At 53.2% G+C, this 25,044-nt stretch overlaps 1 protein-coding gene across 4 annotated transcripts in view; it reads right to left on the bottom strand.

Moving 5' to 3' along the window:
- Positions 1-25,044, bottom strand: part of Ptprf (protein tyrosine phosphatase receptor type F) — an 83,007-nt gene that overhangs the window by 36,114 nt on the left and 21,849 nt on the right. For all 4 annotated transcript variants that reach the window (XM_029475899.2, XM_021159518.3, XM_029475901.2 and 1 more), the window contains exons 4-7: positions 24,733-24,878; positions 24,430-24,571; positions 12,749-12,937; positions 4,425-4,535 (exon numbers count right to left, since the gene is read on the bottom strand). In XM_029475899.2, the coding sequence (XP_029331759.1) occupies positions 4,425-4,535; positions 12,749-12,937; positions 24,430-24,571; positions 24,733-24,878 (588 nt within the window). The remainder of the gene's footprint in view (positions 1-4,424; positions 4,536-12,748; positions 12,938-24,429; positions 24,572-24,732; positions 24,879-25,044) is intronic.

Below are 25,044 nucleotides of genomic sequence, written 5' to 3'. Positions count from 1 at the left end.
GCTGTTAGCTGGTCAGCGAGCCACATACGCTGTACCCTCGGAGAGGCACAGAGGCTGGCTTGGAAGCTCGGTTAGAGGGGTCTGGGCAGGCAGGGTGACCTTGGTTTGGACCTGGTAGGGCACAGAAAAGATATAATGTCGGGACACTTACTCAGTGTATGAAAATGATGCCACCTGCCTTGGACTACGGCCATCAGGGTCTTTGAGAGGCAGACCAAGGCTGGTCTTAAGTCTCAGTACAGCCAGTCTGCTTTGTGGAGCATTGGTAAGGCTCTGGGGGCCTCAAGGGCAGGGCAGACACTGCAGGACTGTGTTGCGTACTGCGAGCTCTCAAGGGGACAACTCACTCTAAATTAGCCTCCTCCTATTGTCTCCTGCAGTTCAGCCTTCTCTTAGTTCCGCAGCCTACATAAGGGTGGGTGGGGAAATGGTAGAAGCTTCCCTGAACCCCTACATGCCAAGCATGTAGTTTAGTTTCTCTGACAGAGATCCCCACGACCATTCCTGAAACAGAGAGCCAGCCTGGTCTGGGTACAGAGCTGAGTGCAGTTCTGTAGGGTACAGTTTTATGCCGTGCACCGTGCATGTGTGGCCACTCCAACAGCGGAGCCTGGCTAAGGGGACATGCAGACACACAGTGAATCAGGGTCAAGCAACAGGAACATGCAGGGCAGAAGGCCTGCCCACCCATCCCTGGTCCTGCCTGCCAGCCAGCCCAAACACCAAGAAGAGGCCAACTGGCGGGCAGGCGCGGCTGGAGCGAGCCTGAGGGAGCCGACCAAGCCCGCTGATCCCAACTGATGGGCACAGTCGGTGGGCGAACTGTAGATGGATAAGAAGTGAAAACGACCAACCTTCTCGCTGATCTGAGAGATGAGAGTTTGGGTTGATGGCAGAGTGCGATGAGGATGAGAGGGAATAAAAAAAGACAAGGAGAAACACAGAGAGAGTAAAAACAGGCCAACCTCCATCTGCCCACACAGCACAGAGACAAGACAGGACTCCTGTGCCCCTCGCACACACACGTGCACACAGGTGCACACGGACCACGCCGCTCACAGAGGACTTAGGACTCATGGAGAGACACAGTGGACAGGGTAGGGCCCACCAGCAGTGCCAGGGACAATGAGGGCAGAGCGGGTAGGGGTAGAAGTGGGACACGGGCTAGTCCCCATGCCTCACACACCCTCACCGCTCAGACAGACCCTACCAGGCTCTGGGGTCAGGGTCCACCCAGCTCACAAACCCACCGAGGCATACAAGCCACTCCATCCCCACCACTGTGAGGAAGCCCCACGCCTCGCCAACACCAGTGTGAGGAGCACACCCGGATGCCTGTGGGAAGAAAGGCTAAGAGGAAATGTCCTCTAGTCATACAGCTGAGTCTCAGATGCTGGGTTCCTGAAAAGAACGGAGAGGCTGGTGATCTTGGTACAGGTAAGGCAAGCTTTGCCAAGGGCAGAGTTCTGCCTTTGGCCTGGGAAGCTGTATGCCTGAGAGCCGGAGGGGAGAGACGCCGTGGATGGAAGGAGAAAGTGAGTCACTCAGGGAGGGAGTCAGATGGTGATGGAGAAAGAGGCTGGTCCACCCAGCGTGCCTGGGCCTGCTAGACGGTGGGTGGAACTGCAGGCAACTGTGAATAAAGTCAGCTGTGAATGCACGATGTGTGTGCCCCAGCGCTAGCCCAACAGAACCCAGACAGCTGACTCTCATGCGCCTCCTGTGCTCCTGGCAGCATGCGGGGAGCTCTGCATGCCCATGTACTGCCCCATCGGTTGAAGCAGCCTAAGGCCTCAGAGAGGCAGGGAGAGCCCCGACAGTCTGGGGGACAGAGGAAGAACGTGAGAAGGGACACTAAGTCTGAGAAGATGAATCACTAGACAGAAGAACAAAGTTAGAGATGGAGGCAGAAGCCCTCAGGAGGCTGCAATCCTGAGAAAGGGTATCCACAGGGGCAAGCTGCCTCTGGGTGCCAGCGTCTGGAGAGAGTTGTGGCTATTTAGACTGGTCTTATTAAGTGCTGCTACTGGTTCCTGACTGGCTAGGGATGCTTCTAAATATCCTACTATGCGTAGAATGGCCCTCAACAGAGATGTATTCAGTCTAAAATGGCAACAGTGCGAAGGGTAAGAAACACCTGAGCTATAATTCACACTAGCCTGAATCAGGAGGCTTAAGGCCTGACAAGAGTTGGGGACTTCCATCTCTGGGTGATAACAGGAACCATTATGGACTGAAATTGCTATATTGGGAGACAAAGAGTCCAGCAGATAGGCACTGGAGTGGGGCGGGGTTCTTCCATGCCAGGCCACCCACATACAGAGTTACAAATACAGAGCTGGTGGTTAGCACTACTACACAAGGCGGTCCCAGAGCACTCCTGGGGCTGAGGGGGCTTTGCTAGGCACAAAAGGAAGCTGCAAACACTACAGGCCAGGGTCTCAGTGAGCAGGGCTTTCCTTACGGTACAGATCCAAGACCCAAAGGTCCCTCATAGATTTAGATGGGTTCTAGATATGAGGCAGGGCCTGGAGGGTGAGCTATAGAAGCCAGGTTGGCTACGTCTGGCTGAGTGTAAAAGGGGTAAAGAAGCTCCCATGCCCTTGACCTCCCAAAGCTCTTCCAAGTGGATCTTATGCCACGAGGTGGGACAAGGCAGGCTCCAGCTAGGGTCATGTCCAAGTCAATCATGTGTGGACAGCGGGGACTCTGCAGGTAGGGATGCTCCAAGGAGTGCCTTAGCAGCCACCTCAGTCCATTTCCAGAGATAACCATGGCCCCGCCGATGGTCGGTGCGAGCTGGACAGGTGTGGTGCCTAGCTAGGATGCCCGTATCATCCTTTCTGAATCTGGGTGGCCTTTTCCTGCTTTGGTACTGCCTCTGGCAGCTCTACCCTAGGAAACGACCATAAAGCAATGCTTAAACAGCCAGCTGGCTTGGGGTTTACCAAGGCCCTGCTGGATTCTCTAAGGGTAGCCTTGTGTAGATAGGGGCTGCCTTGGCTGAAGAGGGGGGAGAAGGCCAGTCGTTGTGAAGTCTTTTCAGTTGCTAATCTCCCAGAGGGAACTTGGCAGACTCCTGGGCCTTTGTTAAGATACCCAGCCTGGATCAGCCCTGGGTTAAGTGTGCTCTCTCGAGTTCTACTCCTCTCTGCCTTCAGGAAGTTTTTGGGTTCCTGGTCTCTGTCCTGGTGGTGTTCCTCAAGACTGGCCGTGGGTCATCTCACTGATGGGTATACAGGGCACCCAACAACAAGGACAGTGAGAGGGGTTTCCCAACTCCCATGAAGGAACACAATTAGCCCAATACAAACAGCCCCTCTGGTCAACTAACAAGCTGACACCTTTGACCCCTCCAAAACCTGTGCCCTGGGGCATGGCTGGCCCTCAGTAAGCAGCTGGTGGCTTTGCACCTCTCTACCTTGGGTAAGCAAGTCTACTGAACTGCCTTGAGACAAGGACAGGCCACTGCCATCACTTGGGCTCCATGAGTTGGAGAGATGTCATACCATCCTCAGAAAGAGGGGAGGAAGCTTTTAAGGGACAGAGTGACTACTGCAGGGAGCTACAGGGAAGCTTGTTCTCTTTCCTTGAGCCATCCCCAGTGAGGGCTCCATCTTTCTAGACTATCTCTCATGGTCTCAGGGAGGCCCAGGCGGCCAACTTTCATTCCCTCTGGCTATAAACAAAGGCTGGACACACCAAAAACAGTCCCAGACCCTTCAGCTATGGACCGAATTGTAAATAGCCCCCAGTCCATTTCGCCCCAACTAGGAATGCTCAAGGCAATATACCCATAGGGGCTCAGCTACCTCAGCCTTACCACAACATGAGGGGAGGCGTTGGTCGTAGACCACAGCAGGCTCCTCCTGGAAGGCCGATCTGAAAGCCATTCCTGAGCCAGATCTAAAGTTTAGAACCAGAGTCCTAGAGTCCAGCCTGCTGGGGTAGCAGGAGGGAAAGTCAGGTCAAAAATGCATATTCACATGTAATTGCATGTGTCTGTGTGCTCACTCCCCACCCCCAACACACCACACACACACACACACACACACACACACACACACACACACACACACACGAACAGCAATGTCTGCTCAGAAGGCTCCAGACTCCCATAGGGCTCTGGGACTGGGCAGCAAAGACCTACAAGAGATACAAATGCTCCCAAGGGTGAGAGGGTGGAGGGAGTGTCTGCTTCCCCAAGGGCCTGAAGGGAAAGAAGGCAAGTCGTGGCGGCTGCTAGTAGAATGGCCCCTGGGAGCTACGGAGGTGGTGGCTGTTAGTGCTGCTGTGGAGAGAGATGGAAGGAGAGACTTGCGGAGTCCCTCCAGTATTTGCACCAAGGTCTCCTCTAGGCAGCAATGCTTGGCAGGTGACGCCTGGCTCCAAGCTGACAGAGCCGGGTGTGGCCAAGTTCTTACCTCGCACATACAGGTTGGCGGGGGCCGAGTAGCGTGTGCCTGCAGAGTTGGTGGCCACACACTCGTACTTGCCTTGGTCAGACTCCTCGCTGCTCTCTATCTGCAATGCACCTGTGGGGGGACACAAGAGAAGACGTCGGTCACGGTCCATGGTGTTTGTGGCCTGGGACATGGCAGCCTCGACAACAAGTGTAGCCCCAGCGACAGGGGCTCTCCTGGGCCACAGCCTAGGGCCTGTGTGTGGCTTTCAGTTAGCTCTTTCTGACGAGCCAGGTCCCTCTAAGCAAGAGTCAAGGACTTGTACTTAGAAGCAAGATCCACCCAGGGGCGGTCCACAGAGCGCCCACCACTGTTTGAGTGAGTCCTAAGGCTATTTGCCAATAACCATGCTTATCAATGTTCTTGTCCTCGAAGCCTACAGACCCACAGGTCTAAAATTCCTAAAGAAGCAATGTCCTCATCAAACAAGAGCCTGAGACACTTATCATCTACTCGGAAGGAAGGGGCTTGCCTTGGGGCTGGCCGCACAGCAGCCTCGGCCCCATACTCCCACCATCGTCTCCCACTCTGCCTCCACCCTGCTAGCCCCACCCTTTCCGGCCACTTTCCTCGGCTTTCCTCGGTCCTGCTAAAGTGCTTCGACCCACCAAGGCTTCTGCATAATTCACAAGGCTAATGGAGACTGTAGCTCCCACTTGGGGCAGCGCCCTGAGGGGCTGCTCCTGGCCACAGGCGGACAGACAGGAGCCAAGACTGGGGGTAGGGGTAGCTGAAAGGACCCTCTGAGAGGATGGATGAAGTTAGCATTTGGGACCCACACTGCCATGTCAAGTCAAGTGAGTGACCCCAATGTGGAGGATCACTCGCATTGATGCCACCCCACTCCCCAGCAATAAACACTTGGAAACTGCTAGTGAAAGCAAACTGGGATAGCTATCTATGACAGAGAAACCCACAGGGCAAAGCACCACGCCCCTCCCTGGAACAATTTGACAGACAATTACACCCACACAGGACAGTCCAACGGACAGCTAATAACCCCCACAGGACACAGTCTGACAGAAAACCACCTCCTTCACGAACAGCTGGAACATCTCTAAAGAGCTTCTGCTTCCACCCCGACTGACAATCACGCCCACACAGGACAGACAGAACCTGCCAGGTCCCACCTAACTGGACTGGACAGGAACCTCAGAGGCAATTTCAAGCTGTGTCCTCACAGCCCAGGCCCACGGGGAGACACTCTGGGTCCACACTTCAGCTTCTTCAAACCCCATTCTTCCCCCTTCCACCGTCAGCACCATGGCAGCAGGAGCTGTACACATCAGAAGGCTGAGGGTGGTGGTGGTGGTCTGTGTGTGTGTGTGTGTGTTTGTGTGTGCCACTAACACAGAGGAAAAGGGCTGGCCTGTCCGTAGCCTTGACCTCAGCCTCCCCATGGACATCAGAGCACAAGGCAAATGCCCAGCAACTGCAACAATGGTGCTGACTGGCAGCCAGTGGGTCATATTCATGAAATGAATGGACACCGTTATAGCAGACGTTCACTTAAACAGGTGAGGATCAGGGCCCTGACTGGTGGAGTTTGCCCATGGTCAGCTCAAGAGAAGTTAGGGGATAGACAGGCAGCTGGTGCCACAAGCTGAGGGAAAGAGTGCCCGGGATTGCAGCTGATGGACGGAGGAAGCTCCCCTGGGACAAGAGCCTAGGTCTGGTTAGGAGACCTGTGCTTGCTAGTTATTTTTGTCAACTTAACACAAGCTAGAGTCATGAGAGAAAAGGGAATCTCAGTTGAGAAAAAAGCCCCCGTTAGATTTGCTGGTAGACAAGTCTGTGGGATGTTTTCTTGATTAGCAATTAATGTAGAAGGACCTGGCTCACTGTGGGTGGTAACACCCCTGGGCAGGTAGTCCTGGGTATAGAGAAAAAAGCAAGCTGGGCAAGGCAAGGAGAGCAAGTCTGTAAGTAGCTCTCCTCCACTGGCTTTCACTGCTTGTTTGAATCCCTGCCCCGACTTCCCTCAGTGATAGACAGTAACTGGGACATGCTGGTCAGATGTACCCCTTCCTCCCCAGGCCGCCTTTGGTCATGGTGTTTATCATAGCAATAAAAAGGGAACTAGGACATTACCCAGGACAGACACTGGATCTATCTGCACACAGATATCTCCAAATCTGGTATTGACACCCAAATCCAGTAGTAGGGAAAGCAGGGTGGGCGTGTGCTAAGGAGACAGATGTGCAGGGAGAGGCAGAGAGGGAAGGGAAACTGAGTCCTGGTATCAGTGACAAATAGCTACTCCCCAGCCGCAGCTTCTCTCCTGAGCTCTCTAGCCTTCAAGAGAGGGACAAGATGTGCCCACAAATATTGACGAATATGGGAAGAAAATGGTGGCATAGAAACAAACTACCATTTTGTATGTGACAAACTGTTCATACCCGTCTTCAGTCTCCTGTAGGTCACACAGCCTGAGGGAAGGTGGTCCTGGCTCTAGTTCTAAGAGGAGACAGACTTGAACTCTGACCTCTATCAGCCCAGAATCTATGCTTTCTCACCAGTAGGTTGCAGAACCCTGTTGTGTGAAGGCAGTTCAGGGGGGCTGCAAGCTGACAGGTCAGCTGACCTAGTTATAGATGGGTCTGTTTATTTCCCAATTGCCATCTAAAATCCTAGTCCTTGCTGCTGAAGAGATATAAGGGACGATCCTCATCTGACTGCGGGACCAAAATACTACAGGAGAGGTCAAGCAGTAACTATGCTAAGAAAAAGGGAGACTCTCAGGGGAAGGGCCAGACTTTGTCATGCTCCCCAACCTAGGCCAGCCTTAGGTTCAGGCTAGGATTCACTATGGGAACCAAATGGGTCCATTCTGTGTGACTAGCCTAGAAAGCCTGAGTAGCAGGGCTTGCCATCTTGGGTGGTCTCAGCTGGTTATGTCCACAATGCAGACTTATAATGGATGAGTCCACAGGAGGGAATGACTGAGAGTGGAGGTGTGTGGTGGCTGGTGGCAGAAGGGGCTGGAGCTGGAGATGAAGAGGCTGGAGAGGGCAGGATGGGTATGGGGAGGTGACGGACTGGACGGGATGGAGTGGAGGTGACCGACGGCGACAGTAGTGGTGTGGTGTGGCGTGGCGTGGCGAAATGCACGGACAGCATTCTTACCTCTGATTGGTGAACCACCTGGCGAGGTAATTTGAATGCAAATAAGATCAGAGAGAAACATTAGTACAAAAGGAAGGAAAGCCACACAAAGCCAAATCAGATAAAACAAAACACTAGAAAGGGCTTTAACGATATATATGGAGAACTTGCGGCCTCAGTGTAGGTGACTCGAGTGTTGTGTGAGCAAGCACTAGGCTGGGCCAGGCTGAGTGTGGGTGAAGCATGTTCCCTGGGTCACTAGCACTGCTCGGGGGAAGTAGAGAGCTGGAGCTGGCAGAGGTGTTGACAGGAATCAGGGAGGTGGGGCTGGGCTCCTATGACCCTTGCTGGCTGGGCTGATGGAGAGAAACGGGAGCAGCAACCACCCCAAAGACCGCCCAAATCCCACAGGGTAAGCGTCCAAGGAGAGCACTTACCAAAACAAAACCAGGGCATTTAAGCAGGCAGGGTTAAGGGGAGAGCTCACATAGGTTACCATGATGAATCAGGAATCCCACAGGGGAGACACAGAGCAGCCCTGGCATCCAACAGGGGAGGCGTGGGACTCAGCTCAAAACCTGGTGGCTAATAGCCTGTAAAACCCACCTGCCTCTATTAAGATAGAGTAGTCAGAGCTCCTCAGCCTATCTGGTGAGAGGCAAAGGGTCAGCACCCAAAAGTGGCAGGCATTTGTCTTCCTAAGCCAGGCCTGTTCTGAACCCTTAGTAGGTTTGCCTTCCAACAGGTGCCTGTCCTGAGACTTCCAGTTCAACCATTGGGGCCAGGAACCTATAGACTGACCCAGATCCAAGTCTATCCACCTCTAGCTCCTTCAGTGGGGGTTGGGTTGGAAGTGCTGGGGCCAGACATCAGTTCCTGTCTCACCGAACTTGGCAACACCCATCTGGAAAAAATACCCATCTCTATGCACGAATGAGGAAAAGGAGGCCTGGAAACAGTAAAAGGCTTTTACGTGAGGCAACAGGATTGAACCAGTCTAACTTGGAGCCTTCCTGACGGACATCCTGCAGATATGAAAGCTAGAAGGCACCGGCGGGGGCTGGGGAGGAAGTGATGTGTTCATATAGGAAAGTGAGATTAGACCAACATAGAGATTCTCCATGTGTGCTCCAGAGGGGTGTGCGTGCGTGCGTGCGTGCGTGTGTGTGTGTGTGTGTGTGTGTGTGTGTGCGTGTGCATGTGTTTGGGGGGAGAGGGAATCCCTGAGAACCTTTTAGGGAGTCCACCAGAATAAAGCCTACAATTAGTAGTTCCTACAATACTAAGACTGGGGAGGGGGTGTGGAGTCTGCCTGTAATCTTAGCCCTTGGGAGGCTGGGCTCTATAGAGTATCATGCCCAGGGCTATACAGTAAAGGTCTTGTTTCAAAGCCAGAACTATCTGCCTTATTTAGATGCTTTCTCTTATGAACGTACAGTGTCATTTCCTGAAGGGTTCACAACCTGTAACACTGTTAACAGGCCGAATGCAGCCACATTGAAGCTCCGAATTAACAGTGAGGTTTTCCTAAGTAAATATTTTTTTGTCTTAGATTACACAATTATCTTTTTTATTTTAGAATGTTTATTTATGTTAACACTTGATAGTTTTTAAATTATTTTAAAATAATTAGTAAACATTTAAAATCTTCTATCTTAAATGTCTGATACGGTAAAGATCAATAGGTATAAGCCAGCTAAACAAAACTACCTTACGGTCCTCTGAGTTAAAGTTAGCAATACTAAGACCAGAAAGTTGACAACCACTGACCTCCTATAGTCCAGGCTGGAGCTAGGGCGGGGGTTGTAGTGTACACAGCCTGGCACAGAAGCCAAGCCTGTGGTTCCTGTTCTTTCTCCACTTAACCCATTGACTGAGAATCTGGCTTTTCTGTTTCACTAGACAGGTATATGGCACTGAAGGGGTACAAGTGTCAGCCTCCCCAAGAGATTCGTGCCAATGAGCTCACATGCTGACTGCACCATTCTGGAAGACCCAGTCAAAGACAGAGCAGGGCAGGGTAGATAGGCTCTTCCAGTCAGAGCTGGGCCAGCCAGCAGAGGGAGAAGCCAGGAGCATCTCATCAGAGGGAACAGAGGCCTCCTCCTGCAGGCAGAGCTGCCATCTCCACTTGACAGCCCCAATTCTGCCACTGCCACAGCAGGCGTCCTTTCTGCATGGGCTTGCCTGAGGTCTCAAGCTCAAGCGGCCCATGGGGTACCGAGGTGGTGTATCCCATGGCTGCAGCAGGAAAAGAGCCCTTCAAACAGAGCTGATGTGTACAGATGTGCTATGGCTCACAGAGGCTGGCGGCACTGTAGAGACCGCCAGGGAGACCTAAGGTCTGGAGAGCTAATGTCTGGAGCTCTGATGGATACAACTACTTCTCAGACTCCAGGGTTAGGAGATGCTGTTAGAAGGCACTAAGGTTACCTCCCAGGACCTCCACGTGTGACCCCTTGACCTGCGGAAAGTAGACATAATCAACACGGCCTGTCCTGCTGCAGAAACGCTGCAAGAGACTCTGAGGTAAAAAGGGTAGGAAAGCACCCTGTGAACTGTGGGTGACATGAAAACCACAAGGGGTCTTGAACATAGGCAAGTGTATAATAGAGGCCTGAGCCCACTCTGTGAAGGGATGTCCTCACACGGCTTCATCCCAAGCACTGGACACACACCCTCCCTGCCTATTTATGATCCTAAGTCACAGCTTCCTGGAGCAGGAAAGGTCAAATGAGTAGATATCATCTTCAGTCCTAAGTCCCTAAGGTCAATAAAGTAATTCCTCAATGAGGACTTGCAGAGAGCCGGGTATGCTGGGGAGGGGCACCTTACCAAGCAAATCTGTCCCAGCTCCTCCCACATCCAGCCTAGTTAAGTAGGGCTGGAGACAAACGCTGACAGCATGAAGCAGGGTGGCTCCTGAGGGAGTAGTCGGAAGCTGGGTACAGGTGCCCAGTGGAAGAAGCTAAAGTGAGTGGAGGGCCAGGTGGGCAAGGATGGGTCATCATGGTTACCTGTAAGTGGCAGCAGGCGGGGACAGAGCCTTTACCACAAACCAGGCTGCAAAGTGTCACTGTGTCTTTAATGCAGCTACTTTGCAAGATATGAAAACTGACAAAGTTAACTAAGGCCACAGAACTAATAAGGTGCATGTAGATAGGACAGGACGAGATAAAGCCAGCATGTGATTGAGCAGGGTCCCTTGACCAGGAGCACATATCTGACCAAGCAGGCAGAGGCAAGGGTTAGGAGCCCAGGGTCCAGCACTGGCTCTCCGAGTCTAGGAGGAAGATGAATGGCAACACCAACAGCTGCCAGAGGACAGAGTTTTCAGAGCAAGTTTAGAGGCAGGGAGAACAGTAATGATGTCCCAGGCTAGGACAGAGGCAACAGAAAGAGAAGAAGGCACCAATTTGAGATCCATTTGGTGAGGCATGAAGAGGATGTGGCTCCTTACTAAATGGGAGGGCTGGGCCTCTGGGGGTGGGGGTGGGGTTGCTACTCATGGACAAATGGTCAACAGGAGCAGGGAAGGGCTGTTGTAAAGAAGTCATTGCTTATCCATGATAGGGTGAAATCCAGACGGCACCCATCAAATGTGGGACCTGGAGCTCAGACAGGATACCTGGGCTGGGTTGACCAGTATCGGGACAGATGAGGAGGCGGTGACTGAAGCACCAGAGGCAATGGGCTTGCCTGCTGGAGGACAGACTGTTAGAGCAAAGGTGAGGCTGGCAGGTCTCTGGGCTAGAAGAACCCACCCGTGCTTCAGGCAAGGAGACAACAGCACAGCTCGAGGAAATCAGGGGTGGCAAAGCCCGAGGGAGGGCAGGAGGTTTGCTCAAGGAGGAGGAAGGGCTGTTGGCCACTGTGCGGACAAGAAGGAAGAGGCCTGCGCAGCATCCCGGGGAGTCATGGGCAGGGGAGGGGTGGCACGGGGTCTGGCACACAGCAAGCGCTACATAAATACTTGATGAACAAATGCTGCAGACAGCGGGCCTTCCCAGAACTGCTGCCTGCCACAGACAGTCAATGCCATTCCGGGGAGGAGTCAGGCCTGCGGGGAGGACCGTCTGGCAGCATGGGGAACCTGCCTGGGGGCACCCATGAGCAAATACAGGGGAGCGGAGCCATGCCGGCCTCTGTGCTGTGCTGGGCAGCAGCCACAAACACTGCCGGACCATTTCCTGCCTTGATTATGGCTGTTTTAATTAACTGCACTACAGCTGCCTCCATCTTGTTGAGTTTTAATTAAATTAAATGAGCTAACACTTCGTGGGCTGTCTCAGGCGGCCGTGGCTGGGGCCGGAATCCTGCCCTGCTGGGTGGCTCATCACTCTCTCCTCTTCCTGGGTACCAAAATGGTGTGGGCCTGACGGGAGGGGCTGAGGAGGGGCTGGGACTGGTGTGTACCTCTGAAGCCAGAAGAGCCCTAAGAGAGGCAGACACACCATCCTTCATGGTGTTGACATCACAGCTGATAGGCAGCAGGAAGTCAAGTCATGGGAGAGAGGCCTACCTTCTCCCAGATAGCAGGACTTTTGGAGCCAAGTCTGTGGGTCTGTCCTGAGCTGCTAGCGGGTGTAGAACGCAGCCCAGCTGATTCTGAGTCTCGTTTCCCACCCACTCCATCCCTACAAAATCAAAATCCATTTTCTTGGCGGGAGCCTCACAGGCAGATCGATCAATGGGGCGACACTTCCCTCTTGGTCACAATGGCATCCTTGTTCCCAGGGCTCCAAGGTGGCTCGACTGAGACATCCACGGGAGGGAGACAGGTGGCTCTGGTTGGCCACAGCACAGAAGCAGATGCCCCTTGTTTCAGGCTCGTAGGCGGATGAATTAAGTATCACTGGCCCCTTCCCCAGCAAACCTTGCTGCCTAGAGAAGCAGAGATGTAGACTGGGCTCTGGGAAAGTAGATGAAAAGCCAGGGCACCTTCCTCAGGCCTGCCACGCTAGCGTGTCACGCATGCCTGGAGGAGCAAAACTGGCCTAAAGTGTGGTGCCTGACAATGCCAGAAGGATCAGGACAGTGCTAGCCACCCCATCCTGTCCCCCAGGACAATAGGGACATTCTAATGAGTCTTTCTTAGAAAGTTCATCCCCCAGCACCTGGCTGGACCAGGCTGGAAGGTGTCTTCCCTAAGGTACTCAGGACACCTTAACTCCGCTCACCTGATCGCAGCTGTTTGATACGACCGTTGCTTGCAGCAGGGTCCACAGGAAGGAAGTCTTTGAACCACGAGATCTCAGGGTCTGGGTTCCCACCGGCTGCACACAGCATGGTGGCAGTGCGACCCTTCTCCACCACCTTCAGCTGAGGTCCCATGTCGATAGTCGGGAACCCAGACGGCAGCTGGTCCTCTGCAAACAAGGAGTGACGCGTGCATTAGGACTGCCTCTGCGCCACTGAGGGCCTCTCTGTGTAGCTTTCTCCTGACTTCCAGGTTAGCCGGGAACCCATGATACGCTTCTCTTTACCCACCCCTGATTTCTAAACACAAGCCCTACCCCAAATGAGGAGTCAAGAGTCCTAGGTCCCTTTGGGCAAGGCAGGGGCTGCAGGAGGGCCCATAGCACCACATCCCTGCCAAGTCTGGAAGCACAGACTGAAGACATCAGCACTTCTCTCTCTAGGTCCTGGGAAGAACAGGGATCGATGCTCTGCTGGCTGTGGCAAAGTGCTCTATGGATTCGGGGTGGGGGCGGTGAGGGAGGTAAAGTTCCCCAGGCATCAACAGCCACAACCCCACCAGGCGTGCTGGTCCAGCCCACAGTTCCTTGTCAGCACACATGCTCTCTCTCCTTGGCCTGCATCCCTTCAGCTGTTCCATGTGGCTGAGCCCTGCCCTACCGATGACCAAACTCTAGTCTTGCCTCTGACCATTCTCTATTACAGTCTTGACCCTTGGTCTTTCTTACTCATTCCTGGCCCCAAGAACCAGGATAAGGTGTCAGGGCCATGTCTGAGTATGTATAGGCTAAGAAGACAAAAAAAAAAAAACCAAACAAACAAACAGTAAAAACAACAACAACAACAAAACCAACCCTCCCAATATTTCCTGGAGTTAGCAACTCACAAAGGACATCACTTTCACTTGACCCATTTCCTCCTGCCGAAGGTTCCTGAAGCAGTCCCCACAAGCTGAGACAAAGCTGCCCGATGCCCACCTCTCAGAAGCAACAGGAGCTGGGAAGACAAGCCCTGGAACAGTATAGACCATTTGGGACTGACGTCTCTACCACTAACTACCACCTGTACGGCCTATGCGTGTTCGTTACTCATTGATGCTTGATTTATCTACTGGGTTTAGGTGTCTACCTCAAAAAGATACCTTGAAGACTCCACCAAAAAAAGAATCCAGGGTGCTAAGGGAGTATCTGACACGGAACAGGCACCCAGTAACTGTTAGAAGTTATAATTAACCAGACCTGAGCCACTGGGGCAGACAGATACCAGAACTATAGCCTGGGGCCCCCTTTCCCATTATGGTTTCCCATTGGAACAAAACCATCAAGTGTTTTCCAGAATTCAACAGTACCTCTCCTCTTCCCAAGCTTGGCTCTGGGCGTACCTAACGAGGGCCTAGAGAATGTCTGCCCTTTGTTTACCTTTCGGCAAGAAAGCTGGGCAGTATGGTGGTGGCAGAGGCACCACTTCGCTCTTCCCTCTCACATGCCCAGCACAGGTCAGTGTGCAGGAACATTTGCTGCACCCAGGCTCCCATGCCAGGAAGACTCAGCCTCCGAGGGAGAAAAGTAAAGGGCAGGGTGACAGCACCCACTTTCCCTGCCTACTCTGGCAACCTAAGGGGAGCACCTAGGGGCACAGACAAGATGAAGCTGGAGGAGCCACGGCAGGCAGAGGAACCCCCATCAAAGTTGCAACTTCTAGGGATATCCTAGAAGGGTGTCTGGCTGGGGTTATAGGAGATCTCTCATCATGGCCCTGTATCCCCAGGTTTGGCCAGGAATTGGCTATACACTTCCCCTGTTTGGAGCCCTATAAATTCCGATGTAAACCCTGGGTCTCTTTGGCTATAAGTATGATGCCACAGGGCTCTGACTCTCAGCTGATTCTTTTTTTTGGGGGGAGGGGGGGCTTTCAGGACAGGGTTTCTCTGTGTAGCCCTGGCTGTCCTGGAACTCAGAAATCTGCCTGCCTCTGCCTCCAAGTGCTAGGACTTAAGGCGTGTGCCAGCACTGCCCGGCTCAGCTGATTCTTGAAAGGACCATATTAAACAGCAGCAGGAAGAGAAAGAGGAGGGGGTGAGGATGCAGAGCTTCCGTGGCCTGGCACTGCTTGGAAGCTAAGAGTAAGCCCTGAGGCCTAGGGCATCCTCCCCATCCCCATCTAGCATCGGGGATCCCAAGGCTGCTAGAGCTACAGCTATCATCACTGACCATGGCATCAAGCATGTTCTTCCAGGCTTACTCCTGTCTGTCTGAACAACTGGGGTGCAGGATGAGGGGCGGCTAGGTCCTGGCAGAGTCAGAGCCAAGGAGTTCTCCAGCCTCTACGGCCTACGTGCAAAGCACTGATCTAGAATGAAAGCAGTGCACATGCTTGCAGCCCAGTGTCCCAGGGATCTACTCTGAATTCTTGACACGGGGAAGGTCTTTGGGACCTACGCCAAATTAAGGACAATTAATTTTCCTCCCTCAATTATCACACCCTCAAATGGCTCCGTCCTTGGCTCAGATCATTCCTCAGGCACCACTGCCAAAGCCTAAAACCAGGGAGTGTGAAGAGCGACTACTGAACAGCAGGACCCAAAAGCCAGTCCCTGGGGCCAGCTAGGCTCCCAAGCAGTGAGCGCAGGCAAGGCTGCTTCTTAGGCCACTCCAGGAGGTGAAGTCAGCCCCTGAGGGCTGACCTGCTGCTGCAGCAGCCTCCTCCTCTCCCACCTGGGAGCCTTCAGCACACTCTTATCAGTCAAGGACAACAGACATTCCCCAGATGCCTGTGGAGTTACTGGCCCCCTTGCCACCTTAAGCCTCCCCACTCCACACCAGAGCGTGTCTATAGAAGTCCAAACCACTCAGGTTAATGACCAAGGCAAATTTCTCAAGAGGATGCATGCCACACTGTCACTTCCAACCCATCAACAACTGAGAAAACTGAGGCCTCTGGACACAGGGATAAAAGGTTCCAAGCATGAAGCAGTCCCTCTGTTGCAGGTTTACAAAATGACAATCTTTACCAAAACCCTATGAGGCATATGAGCAAATGGGGACTTGGCAGAAATCTGGAAACCTGCCCAAGGTCACTCAGTTAAATTGGAGGTGGGGCTTGGAGGAAAGCAGGTGGTAGGACCCTAGTGCTTTAGACTAGCACTCACGAAAAGGTGGGCAGGGCAGGAAAAGGGAGGGGCGTCCCTGGAAAGAGCCACGCCCTTCCCCCTTCTCCCCGCCCTTAACCGGCTTCCGGCTGCGGACTCTACTGCAGACCCCCCATGCACATACGCCTCTGTTTTCAGGTGCTGTAAAGGAAGCCCAATGCTCCCCACATGTGAACACCCCTGGCACGCGCCTGTGTGTGTGTGTGGGGGGGGGGTGCACGGGTTACACTATAGCCCCTCCAAACACGGGCTGCTGGTGCGGGAGAGCCCCTCCCCCCTCCAGGCCACCCGGTAACCATGGCGACGGCAAAGAGGCGGGTGCCACGGTGGAAGGGCTGCGCGCGCTTGTGTCCGAGCGGGTGCGCGCCTCCGCGTCCAAGTCCTACTGGGCGCCGCCCTTCCCGCCCCCACCTAGGCGGAGCAGCCGCGCCCCCTCCCTGGACCCTGCGCCTCAGTTGGGGGGGTGCTCCCCCTTAGGCATTCCAGCTCCACCAACGCAGCGCACCCAGCTCCCGCCTGCTAGGGTCCAGAACAGTGCAGAAGGCTGTAAGTTGCCTCTGCATATCCAGTCCGCAGTGTCAGGTCCTCCACTGCACTGTTCCCAGAGCAGAAAGAGAAGTCCCCTGGCTTTGGGGGACTCTGGAGAGGCACCAACACAGTAGCCTAGACCTGGATAGCCTCTATACATAAGTACCACACACAATCGAAAGTCTGCCCCTCCGGCACAGATCTGTGCACCTAGAGTAAGCATCCAAGTGATTCATGAATGGCTTCTGTACCCAACTGGCCCTTCAGATACTGCGGTTGAGAGACCCTTCCCTGGAGAGGTCCTGTTGTCTTAGAGCTCAGAGATGACAGGGCATGTGGGAGGGCGTGTCTAAGGGGTGGGGTGGGGAAGATACAAACGACAGAGACAGGGAGCATGGTTGATGTCCCTCAGCAGTAGAGTTAATTACTGTAACTCCACCTCTCATCTGCTATCTTGGTGACTTCCTGGAGGAAGGAGGATCAAGAATGATGCAAAGCAAAAAGCTTTCCTGCACGCTATAGCCAGGATGGAGGAACACTAAACAGCAAGGTGAGTCTGGGGTATGTATTGAAGTTTTGATAGACAAGGACAGGGCAGGGGTGGGTGGGAAGTTTAGACCGACAGGCTGCAAGGACTGGGGGAGGGAGGCTGCTGAAGGCCTCTAGAGAACACACACAGGTCTCTTTGTCCATGAAGCCTGGGATGCCTGGGGCGGAGTCTGGGCCAGAGGCAGGGGGCTGCACCAGGAAAGCTAACAGATGGAGATGCCTTAGAGGGGAGGGTGGTGGCTGTAAGGGAGAGCACTGGCACCGGCTGTCAGCGAGACCTCTTCACCCGTGTTTACCCAGCTTCATGGCATCTCTGAATACAGGCACATATGCGCATGCACATAGACTGGCTCCCCGGGGTGGCACAGTCTGTGAGACTGACCCCTCCTCTATGCATGAGTGTATCACCCTGTCCCTGAACACACAGACACCTTAGAAACACGCACAGCCAGGGACCTAGAGAACTACGAGGAGAAAGAGACAGGTGCAAAAATAGAAACCTCCATGTGCCTGTGGCGGGGCATCTGCAGTGACAAGCACCTGTGGCAGCAGACTCCTGCAGGCAGATCCAGAGGCGGCATGCAGAGGTGTGGGAACATGGGTGCGAGGACACGAAAAGTCAGACACACATGAAGAGACACACGCACCTGGAGACACAGTAAGACCAAATCCACAAAGGAACCTCTGTGGGTGGCCAGGCCCCACCCTGCCCTTTGGCACTCCAAGGAAGTCCAGGGCCACCTCAGTTCAGCCCCCCAGAACAGCTCCATCCTCAGCAGAGACAGGGTCAAGACAGAGCCCTCCCCAAACCTGTAAGCTTTCCCGCTCAGTACCTAGCCTGCACCCCACCCCCAGGCTCCCAGGCGGTAAGGGGGGGCCCAAGGGGCCTCAGCGCCCATCTCCATTCGCAGCTTTCAGTCTCGACTTTCAGCTGTTTTTCCAAGAGAAAACTCCCACCTCTTCCAGCACTCAGATTTCATCAAACTTGGCATCTTAAAAGCCTGTTTTGTTTTTGAGTCTGAGCTGTTTGGGGCCTGTCGGCAGCCACGGCCCCCCCTCAGTAATGCCCCCTCCCTTGGGTTTCCCTGGCACTCCACAGAGTCCTACTCAACCTGGCAGGTGAGGCCTCCCCACCATGCGGACTCATTGGACCCCAGAGCCACTGCCTGGTCCCCACACTCAGATTCTGCTCATGCTGGGCTCTCCCTCCGGAGGCTCCTCTACCCCAAGCCTGCTCAGGAATTTTCTTTTTAGCCATTTACCTCTCTAGGTTCAGCCCTTGCTCCCAGTCACTTCAGACCACTGACAGCCTCCCACTCACTCTTCAGCCCCCTGCAGCCCTGCTGCCACCCCCGAGGCTTCCGGAAGCCTGTTCGCCAAGGTCAGTACCAACTGCAGAGCTAAATCCAAAGGACACTGCCCAATACTCATCTTGCTTGGCTTCTCCTCCTTCATACTCTTCCACTGCCTCCCCTGATCTGGCTTCCCCCTTAGCTTCCAGGAACCTCCTCCCAACAGTGAACGCCAGTTCCTGGGGATCCTTTTGGCTTGGCTTCTTGGCTCTCCCGGTTCCATCTCCAGCCCCTCAAGAGTGCCAGGCAAACCCAGGTGAGGCCTTCTCACATCTTTCCTCGGATGCCTGCACACACCTGACTTGACAGACTTCAAATTAGACTTATCAACTCACCCCTTCAGTTCTGGGCCTCTTCCTGTATTTCAATCTTAGATAGAAAATTGGTTCCGCTGTCTACCAGCCTTGAACCAGGAATGCAGAGCCAACCACCCCTGGGGTGTCCCAGGCAGCTGGGCCGGATGCTACCTGTCATGCCTATCTCCCTTCCTCCTCTTTTCACAAGGTTCAGGGGATGCTGGCTTTTGCTAGTTGGATTGACTACACCTACCTCTCATTGATACACTTCCGCCCTACTTTGCATCAACAAGGACTTCTCTGAAGCACGAATCTGCCCTTAGTAAGCCCTCTTCTCCCCTGGCAATCAGGGTGAGGAGGATACCTTACCACGGATGGAGAATATACATCCAGGGGCATCTAAGACCTCCAACTTTGAGAGCTATTTCTAGCGATGCTGGTTCAGCCCATGATCATAAGCTGGGCGGGGAGGCAGGGGGCGCGGGGGTGGGGGGTGGGAGGTCAAAAAGCACAGAGCACAGACAAGACACCTGTGAGCACAGGCGTGGGGAACTAGGTGGGCACAGGCCACAGCTCACAGAAGGGGACACCGTTCAAAAGGAGTTCACTGAGCTCTTCCAAGACTCTCAGAACTGGAAACCATGAGAGGATCCCAGGAACCAAGAAACCCCGTGTCTGACCTTCCAGCTGCTTCTACTGCCCCATTCCAGATGTGCCTTCCTACCTAAGACTATCTCTGTCTGAACCTCCAAAATCTGGCTATAGCATTTCATATCTTCATGGTCCTGAGATCTGTTATGGTCACAGGAAATGGAGGTTACATCCTAAAGGCCACTGGACCAGAGGTACATCAGTGTCACTGCTGCCAGGGGAGAACAGGGGTTGCCTAGAATTCTAGGTTTGGGACTTCCTGTAGTAGCTCTTTCACCCTCATCTTTCCACTGAGAGTGAAATGAATAGAAAGGCTTATGGTAGGAAAAAAGGTGGGGCAGGGAAAAATGACCCCTAGGAAAGCACTCATCCTGCCCAGCGCAGGCAGGACAGCTCAGGTCAGGGTCATCATCAGTCTTTTCCCCTGGAGCTGCTTCCAAAGATTCTATGTGTGTGTTGGGGGAGGGGTGTGTGTGTGTGTGTGTGTGTGTGTGTGTGTGTGTGTGTGTAAGCGTGCGTGCACACTTGGACGGGCGTGTGTGGCAAGAAGTTATCTGTCACCCTAAAGCCTCAGAACCCACGAGGGTGAGAGCAAATGCAGAACCCACAATCCAATCGCCCTCTCTTGCCTGCTCTCCTGCACTCTAGCTGGATCCAGCCAAATGGCATAGGTGGTACAGTCTGGCCCACTTAGCAGACACAGAGCCCGAGATGGAAGCAGGTAGAAGGACAAGTGTGTAGGTGGGGGGTGGAGAAGATAGGAGAAGTCCTAAATCCTAAGGCCAGGTTTGGTCAGTACTTCTAGTGTGCCCTCCTCCTGGCTTGGTCACAGAGGAGCTGCTGAGTATGATGGCAGCAGATGACAACAACACTCTAGCCCCAAACACACTGACCAGCATTCATTGTTGTCCAGCTGCTCTGTGGGATCCCAGAGACAACAAATCTGAATACAGCACCTGACATCCCACCAGCACCAGACTGACCCTACACATCTAGCTCAGACTGCTGACTCTCTCTCGCTGTTTACAAAACTAAGGTATAATACCACCTGCTATACACCCGCATCACACACTCACTCACACACACTCATACACACACTCACACACACACCCCAGATACTACCTGCCATGCATAGATGTGTGCACGTGCACACATCTCAATACTGCACAGAGCCCTTAAAGTACATACCACCTGCTTACACATCATGCCCCTCCCCAGCTGCCTGAGGCACACTGCTGGTTTACACAACCCTTCACACATGCTCACACCACTGTAAACACATCATCTTCTATGTGCACAAAATGACAAACATCCAGCCCTTGAGCCCGCCCCCCAGGACAAGTCAGAAACAAGTATATTCCTACTCCACTGCCTCTTGTCCCCATCTTCCTTTGGGCATTCGGTGTCCCTTCCAGAACTTACCCAGTCACTAGGGCTCCACCACAGCTTTGGCTGTCTAGCCTCCTCCCTGGGGATCTCCCCAACCATGGTTCTGCCTGGCCTGGACTCTGCAAACCCTGGGGACTCTAATGACCTCCAAACTGAGCTCAACACCCTCACTATCCCCCTCCACCTCAGAAGGGAAAGCCCAGAATCAAGGCCTCACTCCCTTCCCCCACCCCTCCCCTCCCTTGTGAGGGAAAATGTCAGATTCCCTGTCTCAGTGGCGGCAGCGGGCGGGTTGGAGGGGGAATGATTCAGCCGCCGCCTCAAGAGTGCGGAGCGAGAAGAGCTTTTCCTGCCATTACCCGGCGAGGGAGAGGCTGGCGCGCTAATGGCTTCAATTACCACTCAGACAGGAACGCTGGGCGGCAGGGCCCTGGTACTCATCACAGCCCAGGACAGGACAGGCCCACCCCCAGCCAGCTTGTGCTGGACACCCCACCTTGTACCCTGACAGGGATGTTGGCACACCGGCTGGCTGTCCCAGCACAGTGGGCTAGGTCTCACAAGCTGCACCAGCAGCGGCAGAGTACGGAGACTCGTGGGGGACCTGGCATGGCGGTGTCCCTAGAGGCTGCAGTGAGAGTGGACTGAGCTGGGCCTGGGGTGGTAGGAGGAAGGGCAGAAGGCCCCGAAGGAAGTATAATACTGGGGTTCCCTTTTGAAGACACACTGCTCCTGCACCTGGGCCAGGTTCCCCAGGCATTACCCAGGAACTCCCCAAAGCACCTGTCTCCTGATGCACAGGCAGGCACATGTGTGTGAGACGTGAGCAAAGCAACCAGGCACTATCTTCCAGCCCCTAAGCCAAGTTTATCTCTCACTACTAGGATTCTATGGTAGTCTCACAAAAATGGCCCTGGCTCTCCCCTCCTGTCAACCCCAGAGCTCCAAAAAAAAAAAAGCCATCTTTTCATCTATTGCAGGCAAGCACCCCAGCTTTCCTGCCCCCCACCCCATCCCAGGAAGAACAGGGAGGAAATGAGGCAGGGTTGCTTTAGGCTGCCTCTCTGAGGTTCTATCCCTTGTGACATTCCTTTCTGCCAAGCCTTAAGCTGGTCAAGGTTACAAAGACAACAGGACAGGTCAGCACTTTGCCTCGCTGGTGCAATATCTCAGGAGCAGGAGGGGCCCACGAAGCCCACAATTCCAACCACTCTGGTGTAGTAGGGACCTGTCTGTCCCACACGTCATCAGACATCTTCCAGTCCCCAGATGCATCAACATATAGCCTGAAGCCCAGGTCTGGGGATCAAAGTCTATGTCTAGTGCCGGGGTCCATCCCAACACCGCATAAGAAAGAACCACCTCTAATCCATAAAAAGAAACCCTTGACCAGGAAGGCCGTTTCTAATGGCAACCCTCGGCCAAGTGTGAGTTCTCTTCCCCGGGCCTTGAGAGACCCTTTAAAGGGTAAAGTTGACAGGGCAGTGGGATGTCTTAGAGGATCAGCTCTCCATTCTCACAAGGAGACTACTCCCTAGCCTGAGAGCCTCAGAGGTTGCCCGCCATGATAGGGATTATAGTCTTTTAGACTCCACACCAATACAAGGCAGGGTACATGACTCTCATGCCAACAGGTGAAATCCTTTCTCCTGGGTCACAAATTGGAGGTCAGAAATGACCAGAAGGGACCTCCAAGCCAGTGGTTTCAGCTCAGACCTGGTGGTCTGGCCCCCTGTCCCCAAATGGAACGGACAGCAGGGCTAACACAGCCCAGTGACACAAAGCAGCAGCGGCTCAGGTGTCTACGCTTCAGAATGGACTCTGAGATGCTGGGATATAGGGAAAGCTCCACACTAGCTTGGACTGTGGGTACGATGTCCTGGATCCCGGATGGAACAAATGAGGCCCAGCGTTCCTGTCTACAGGGGAGGGCCGCACACAGCTCTATTAGAACCCACTGATTCACACGAGACACACACAGATGCAAGAATTACTGAATGGATGCATGTGTGAACACATAAAGCCAAAGCATAAAAATGGCCAATGTGAAAAGATGTTCCACTGCTCTTGTAATCAAAGAAATGCAAATTAAATTGAGATGCCACTTTTTGCCTATTAACTTGGCAAAGCTTTTTTTTTTTAATGGTAATTTCTACTGCTGGTGAAGATGTGCAGAGAAGAGGCCCTCGTATGCCCTCCCTGATAAGAATATAAACAGATACAATCTTCTAGCAATATTGAAGGCTTTAAAATGCATGTGCCCTTTGACTTAGCAATTCTACTCCATGAACCTAGAGTCAGGAAATGACCAGCAAAGCAACAGCATCTTCAAAGACATGTGTGACACCTTACTTACAAAGGTTGGAAGCTGAGAACATATGCACCCAACAAAAAGGGAACAGCTAAATAAATTAGGGTGCTTCCATGTGACAGCTTACCACAGCCATTAAAAATAATGGTGTGGAAGAATATTTAATGGCAAGGAAAATCTTCACACTACGTTTTTTTCTAAGCAGGAGCTGGGAAGGTGGCTCAGTAACGGACCTGCTGAGCAAGCGTGAAGACCTGAGTTGTGTCTCCTAGAGCCCATGGAGGAAGCTGGGTATAGAAGTATGTGCCTGGGCCCTAGTGCTGGGGAGGCAGGCAGAGAGGTGGATTCTTAGAGCTCGCTGGCCACTAGGCTAGCCAAATAGGTGAGCTCCAAGTTCAGTGAGGGAGCTTGTCTGAAAAGCCCTAGGTTTGCCCTCTAGCTGGAAAACAAACAAACAAACAAACAAAAAACCCCAAAGTCACGGAACAGTGTGGGATCACTATTCTGTTTATATATATTAATACAAATATACATAGATGTATATAAAACATACACACAGAAAATGGGCCACCAAGAAATAACTAATAGCACGAGGGGTAGGATAATAAGATTATTATTTCTCCCTACACACTATCCTATGCTTCTCAATTCTTTAACAGTGAACAGATATTGGTATTGCATTCAAAAATGAAAGCAACAATCAATACGGTATTTTGAAAACGCACATTCAGATTCATGTATCCATTGTGGTCAAGGTTTAATCATGTCACTTCACACCCTATTTGTGGCTTTCTACGTCCTCAAGAAAGGGCCCGTTCCTCAGCCTGATCCTCCAGCCTCACTGAATTACCTTCTCCCTCCTCTCCCTCCCCTCCGCTCTCCAGCCGCCACTTGAAAAGCCTCAAATTGACCACTCAGAGTTTTGGAAGCTCTGCTCCCCTTTACACCCTGGGTCTTGGCAAAGGCCTAGAAGCAAAGTGTCCACGTTCCTTACAGAATTTACTGGACGCTGACTGAGGGTAGCACGTATCAAGTGACATTCTGGGCTTAACGGCAGTTCAAGCAAAGTATGTGAATGACTAAATGAATGAACGAGCTGCCAGATGAGAAGAGACACTAAAATTCACATGGAGAGCCCAGCTCCAGCTCCTTCATCAGGGTACCAGGAGAACACTGCCAGCAACCGCCAGGCTTCACTGCCACCGTCACATAACCCCAGGGCCACAGAGCTGCAGCACCATACCTCCAGCCTGACCCAGACCCAAGGGAGCGATGACCCAGCTGGAGATCACACAGCTGGCAAGCTTGCTGCTGGCTTCAACACAGACCAGTGACCTTGGCCTGTTGAACACTGACTCACACCCACCCCAGGGCAGCCAGGGCCCCACCCACATCTCAGTCTACCTGGCCACGGTGGCCTGTCCCTCTTGGTACATACCTTCAAGCACTGACAGCTTGGCACTTGTGTTGATCTCCCCGAGACTGTTCGTGGCTGTGCACTCATAGATGGCTTCGTCTCGCTGCACTCGTAATGGCTGGATCCTCAGCACTGACCCTGCTCCATCGTCAAACTCAATTACCTGTCACAGGACAGATGTGGTCACAGCCTGTTAGGGGTGTGGGGATCTACTACAGTTTTCCTCACATCCCCAAAAGACCCTTGAGGAACAAGAGAAGGACCACACAGCGAGCAGGCCAACTCCAAAGCCTGCCCAGCCCTCCCGGCCAGTCCAGGACGAACCTCAAAGCGCTGGGAGCTGACTTTCTTCCCCTTCTTCATCCACGTGATTCGAGGCTTGGGTTCCCCTGTGGCTTGGCACACGAAGGAGGCCACCCCTCCCGACAGCCCAGTCTGGTCCTCGGGGACCTTAACAAAGACAGGTTTGCCTGGAAGAGACAGAGACACTCAAATCAAGTGGCATGATCACATTAGGCATGGTCAATGCTACCATGCTACAGGTAGCAGGCCTTGGGGACGAGGGGGCAAGAAAGACTTAGAGAGAACAATATAATACCTAACTTTTATATAGTGCTTAATAAGTGCCGAGCTCTG

Source organism: Mus caroli, unplaced genomic scaffold, assembly GCF_978045245.1.
Source record: "Mus caroli unplaced genomic scaffold, Mus_caroli_1 scaffold_6, whole genome shotgun sequence".
NCBI lineage: Eukaryota > Metazoa > Chordata > Mammalia > Rodentia > Muridae > Mus > Mus caroli.
Note: the sequence above shows the minus strand (reverse complement) of the source record. Positions and strands in the feature narration are given on the sequence as shown.